This window comes from Festucalex cinctus, chromosome 9, assembly GCF_051991245.1.
Source record: "Festucalex cinctus isolate MCC-2025b chromosome 9, RoL_Fcin_1.0, whole genome shotgun sequence".
Taxonomy (NCBI): Eukaryota; Metazoa; Chordata; class Actinopteri; order Syngnathiformes; family Syngnathidae; genus Festucalex; species Festucalex cinctus.
In genome coordinates, this window is record NC_135419.1 from 25545494 (window position 1) to 25551493 (window position 6000).

The 6000-nt window shown below is 39.8% G+C and overlaps 1 protein-coding gene across 5 annotated transcripts in view; it reads right to left on the reverse strand.

Annotated features, from left to right (window-relative positions):
* slc7a11 (solute carrier family 7 member 11) overlaps nucleotides 1-5609 on the reverse strand; it is a 345019-nt gene extending 339410 nt beyond the window's left edge. For 3 of the 5 annotated variants that reach the window (XM_077532376.1, XM_077532377.1, XM_077532375.1), the window contains exons 1-2: nucleotides 5229-5609; nucleotides 3398-3524 (exon numbers count right to left, since the gene is read on the reverse strand). In XM_077532376.1, coding sequence (XP_077388502.1) covers nucleotides 3398-3524; nucleotides 5229-5478 — 377 coding nt within the window. In that variant the 5' untranslated portion in view covers nucleotides 5479-5609. The remainder of the gene's footprint in view (nucleotides 1-3397; nucleotides 3525-5228) is intronic. The other 2 variants (XR_013285012.1, XM_077532378.1) reach the window with 1 other exon arrangement.
* Nucleotides 5610-6000: the final 391 nt, after the last annotated feature.

The window sequence follows — 6000 nt, forward strand, 5'->3', positions numbered from 1 at the left end:
AACCGAGGTATCACTGTAGTACGTTCACTCAATGACTCGTTCGTGAACCGGAAATGGCAACACGTTCATTCACTAAATCGTTCCTGAACCGGAAATGGCAACACGTTCACTCACTGACTCGTTCCCTCACTGACCCGTACATGTCTTCGTGAATGGGAAGCTTCCTCAGTGCCTCATTCCTGAACACCAATAGCGAGGCTGTATGTGGAGTAAAATCCTGCCCACAACTGACGCTACCTGCTGATTGGTCGTTCACGAAGACTGACGGCATGACCGTGGCTGCTCTCAAATGAACTGAGAAAAGAACAAATCACTTCAAGAAGTGACCCGTTCACTCACGTTCACTGAAAAGATTCGTTCTTTTTGAACAAATCGGTCGTTCACGACACAACACTAATCCAGGTTCTTTTGTAGGAAAAGAAGCTGGTCCACATGTATTGGTGTAAAACTGCTTTGCTGAGCTGTCCCTATATCCCCAGCAGTGGAGAATACTCGCTCAGCTGCAACACTAGTGCCAGGGGTGCACAAGAAGCGTTGACATTGCATTGTAACGAACTCATAAGACTTTCATTTGACAAGCTTTGGATTTCTAATGTGAACATCCTGTTTCCTACATGCTTTATTTGAGTCGTATTTTCTATGTGACATGCTTTTATTTTGGTGCACTTCCGGTAGTGTAGGAAGTGCTATCCACTAGAGGTCTCTTTACACGTAACAGAAGACGCTAGAAAGAAAGAAAAAAGAGGACCGTGATTCAACATGTTGCTGACTGAATCGCCAATTTACATCGTTTTGTCTAAGCACCTAGCTGGAATGGGGACAAGGTATTTGTTTTGCTTATTGTATTTTATTTTTTTTTCATGATGTGAAAAGGAGCTGTTTTTGTTGTTATTTTCTATTGAACTGAAGCTAACGACAGCTTCTCCTATGTGGTTGATTTATGCTGGTAGTCTTTGTTTTTGCTAACTTTTCATTTGTACAACTAAAAGTGTGTTGAAGTTATATCTAAGGACTGTTATTTATGTTTGTTTGTTTACTGTATAGCTCTTACGGTGTGTCAAAGAACTGAACAAGGAAGGAATAAACAACATTAAGAAACACCAGTACGCTACACCATTTTCTGGCTGGGTTTGCTACATGCATTGACATTTCCTGTGTGGCTTTCACTCATCATGCGAGTTTGCATTACTCGCGTCGCCCTAGTGTAGACGGCTAATTGACGCACTGCTGCCAGCTAGCTGATCCTTCCGCTAGAAGTCGAAGGCGGAAGGATCAGCTAGCTGGCTGCAGTGCGTCAATTAGCCGTCTAAAGGGCGATGCGCAGTGATACAAACGAACAGAAAAGTAGTGGCTGGCGGTAATGGCGTCTGACATTTTTCAGAAAGAGTATTGTGATGCAAATGTATCACTCTTTTGAACACAAATTGTTTTTAGAAGAAAAACGCTTTTATTTCCGTGACCCCAGCCAGCTCGCTATTTTCCTCTCGTCCAACACCGGACCAGAACTCGTGTCACAGAATGCTGTCAGTGGTAAGTCAGTGCTAATCGCACACACTGGAGGTGAGGATGAAATTGAGATTCATGTTAAAAAAGCCAAACGATCCCTTTAATGCTACTTTGGTCGTTTTGGTCAATGCACTAGCAACTTTTCTTTTAGTCTCTTGGTAAAGCTTTGGCACAGCTGTCTCAGTGAAAAACTTACGAGATGGTATCGCATACCTTGGCTCCGCTGTGCGCAACATGTAGATGTACCCTCGGTCTCCACCACACTGTGAGGGCGTAAGTCTTTGGCGATGAAGGAGGCGATAGACCTGGTTATTTTTTTGGCCCCCTCGGAGTTGGCAGAGAATTTAGTGAAGCACTGCAGTGTGCGTTGGTTTGCCACTGGCGACTAAGTTTCAGTGGTGCTTGGTATAACGTGAGCCCGCACATTTGTGGTGTTCCCGAAGTACTTAATCTTTGTTTTGCAAATGTTGCATATATATATATATATATATATATATATATATATATATATATATATATATATATATATATATATATTGCACTTCTCATGAATAGATCTCAGAAAAAAAACATTTTATAGGCTATTAAGATATATTTTTATGTAACTGTGTACATAACAGAGCTTTAACTTAAAAGTACTTCTGTTGTTATTAAAGCATTTATTTTTAAATTTTATCAATTGAACAGCATTTTTTCATGGACCAGGTGAAAAGCCCGTTTTTTATTCATCTGACTTTGCTACTGTCCACTGAAATAGCCCATTTCAATAAAACTACTTGGTGACATGAGAGAAAAAAAATTATGTTCATATTCTTATGGATAAAAGCTGCATTTAGTGCTTATTCCACACGTATTGGTACAACCTAGGCCACACATTGTGGCTTTTTTGCTGCAGAGGAAGAAAGTAACGTGAAAAGTATGCAGCAGAAAAGTCAATGTATTTCATCCACCTGTAGGTGTGCTCTAAGCGAGTGGCAATGCAAGATGGCTGCCGCCGGCTTCACTTCTTGGCATGAGTATTCCAGGTTATTTTTCACATAAGTGCTGTGTCAGCCTGCGAATCCATCTCAGCGTCTGACCGTAGTCTTTTTTTTTTTTTTTTTTTTTACTTTTTTTTTTTTTTATTGTTTTTAAAGGTTTGAGCCAGGACAGCATGGTAGCGTTTTCATTTCATTTTTTTTTTATTTAAGAGTTTGTGTGTCATCCTTTCCTCTCCTGTTTTCTCCTCCTGTCTCTCTCTGTCTGCGGCTGCACAGACACGTCGGAGCGTGTGCTCCGCGTGCAGTACCATGCCCCTCCCCTTTCTCTTCCCATCTCCCTCTCTGAGCACGGCAGCTGAGCCACTGCCAAACCTCGCTTCAGACACGTGAAAAAGAGAGAGCGACAAGAGAGAGAGAGAGAGAGAGAGAGAGAGAGAGAGAGAGAGAGAGAGAGAGAGAGAGAGAGAGAGAGAGAGAGAGAGAGAGAGAGAGAGAGAGAGAGAGAGAGAGAGAGAGAGAGAGAGGGAAAATGACGGAGCCGGCACTCGAAGGAGGTGCCGGCTCTCATCGTTTACTTCAAACTCTTGATCACTCTTTGTACCGGCTCGTTCGCGACCGACACATCACTAGTGTGATTGACATATGCCTGGCAAAATACAGGATGCCGGGACTGGACCTGCGTAACAGCAGGACAGAATAATGAGGTTATCGGAATCCAAGACCCAAGGCTTCAAATCAGCACTGTCTCGACCAAAACAGTCCATCTGGTGACCCTACCTCACATGCAAGTCATAGAGAACAATCTGCCTGGCCTGTATCAAATAACAGTCCGCTTTGGTAACAAATGAAATACTGTATGGGATTAACACTGCAAGTACAAGGTTAGTAAACGTAATCAAACATTAGCCTACCTGATGGCAATGAGATCAGTCCATAGTTTAATAAAAGCCACATGTGGTCCAAAAGCCTCCATTAAGTATGTGTAATGCCCACCAGACTTTTTTATAGAAGTTCCCAGTTCAGCATAGGACAAGGCTCCTAAGAAAGACAAGGGTGACATTAGCAAAACCACTTTTTCGCACAGTGCACTTCCTAATTATAGCCACGCATAAGCACAAATGAGACAGCTACAGTACAGTACTAGACCAGACCTGAGCATAATACGAACTGTATCCAGCCGTTCCGCATAACTTTTGAAAGTGGTACTACTTTAGTTTTGAAATTGTCTCTCCAAGTGTTAGTATAAACACTTAATTCAAGGATTGTATTGTGTCTGCGTGTATGCGCACATGTGCGTGAGTGGGACAAGCAAGTACATGCAAAGAAAAAGTGTATGTGAAAGCGACAAATTCCTGCAAACAAGAAAGGGATTTGGATAATCATCTGGGAGGCATTACTAGCAAGTCGCACGAAAGTTGTGGACTTGTATGAACCGGTCCGTGGTGGAAAAAAGGTTGGGGACCATTGATCTAGAGAACCTGCATAATTGTTAGTTTCAGTAATTATGTAATTAACCCATTTTGAAGACTTTTATGCCAGACTGTAATGTTAGATAAGTGACACAGTAATTATGCTCAGACTAGGGATGTAACGATAAGGGCAATATTGTGATATTAAAACTGCCGCAATATCGACGTCGTCATGTTCACAATATTTAAAAGAAACACATCTGTTAAAAAAAAAAAAAAAGTCAGGTTGATTTCCATTTGTGCAGTTCTAGCACACTCTAGTGGCTAGTTTTAATGCAATTTAATTTTCAATAGGGATGTTTTGGCCTCCTATGTTTAAAATCTGCGCTAATCGTCAGATGAAGGGGAACCTAATTTGCTTGTGAAGCGATCAATGTGTGCTTGCATTAGCAAGTAAGTGCCTCAATATTGTTATTACAGATTGTAGGTGGTTTATTTGTTATGTACAAAAGCACAATATTCTGCTTTTTTTAGTATGAGCTCTTTTTTTTTACCATATGGTGATCTTTTTTAAATATCACCAACCCCCCCACAATATCGTGCTCTAATTATCGTATCATGACCTTCATATCATGATATCGTATCGTGATGTTTAGATATTGTTACATCCATAGCTCAGACCAGAGATTATTTCAATGTCTATGAAGCTTTTTTTTTTTTTTTTTTTAATTATTAATATTTTAGGTCTAAATAACATTAGTCAAATAACTCTCATACTTAGCTCTAGCAAAACTTACATGATGTAACATGATTACTGTTTGCTTCATAATGAATACATTTTACATTACAAACTGCTCCTAATGAAGTCATGATACTTGATGACTGCAGTAATAAGAAATGTTTTTTTTTTCTTACAAGTCACTGTTTCTAAAACAGAGGATTTTCCTAGACTAAAAATAAAAAAAAGATGAAAATTCAAACAACCAAATATAAATATTAGTGTTCAATTTATGTTAAGAGATTTGGTGCTACTGCTTGTAAAAATTAAAGAAAAATTGCAGATTCTCTGGCAAAATGAAAGGAACGGATGCATTTAACAAGACACATGAAGCAGCAGGTCCCAAAAAAAAAAAAAAAAAAAAAAACCTGATGTGACAGGCCCCCAGGCATTGAATTTGATGCATGTGGTCTAATTTAAGATGCTCATTTTGTGTAGGCACTATGATCTGAAGCTTGTTTTTTTTCATTACCCATTTGGCAACTGGTCAACTCATCGCAAGTTAATGTTTGCTCCTACCACAAAATATGGAAACACTTGATGTAACAAACTCACCAAACAGTGAAAGCACACCACAAACAATCCACACAATCAGAGACATTCCAACGCTGCCTGAGTGTTTCAGGATTCCTTTTGGAGAGATGAAGATCCCGGCTCCAATAATGGTTCCGACAATGACTGAAATCCCGGAAAGCAATGTCACCTTCTTCCCCAGTTCCACCTTATTGTCTTTCTCCCCCAGAGGTTTGCTGGGAAGCATTTTTTGTTCATTTGCGGCAGCTCCTACATACGACCTTCTATTCATATTTAAATTCCAAAGATACAGACTCTCGTTTAGGAATAGACTAAGTAGTTACTGTAAAAAGTTTACGTCGGAGCTAATCTGCCTTTGCGACCCTGCTGTTACAAAACTGCAAATGAATTCCATTGAGGGTGGGGGTGGTTTTTCCCTTCAGCTCTCACTCTCTCTTTTTTTTTTTTTTTTTTTTTACCCTCCTTTTTCTGGTATTGTTCTTCATGCCAACTTCCTGCGTGGCCTCTTTGTCACTGCAATTTTATTAAAATGTGAAATTCTTACTTGTGTGTTCATCTTTTGATTCCATCCTGTTTTCATGCCGACATCTTCTAACCATTTTATAATCTTTTGAAACTACCCCAAAAACTAGCTGCAATTAGGTGGAATTACAGTTGGAATTTGTCACAGAATAAAACATTGTTTTTTTATATAAGCATTTAAAGCCATCTTCCATCTTGTTAGAAATTTTGGGGGTTTGGCTTTCATTGTCGCGCATTATTTCAAATTACCCAAAAACCATTTCCTGCATGT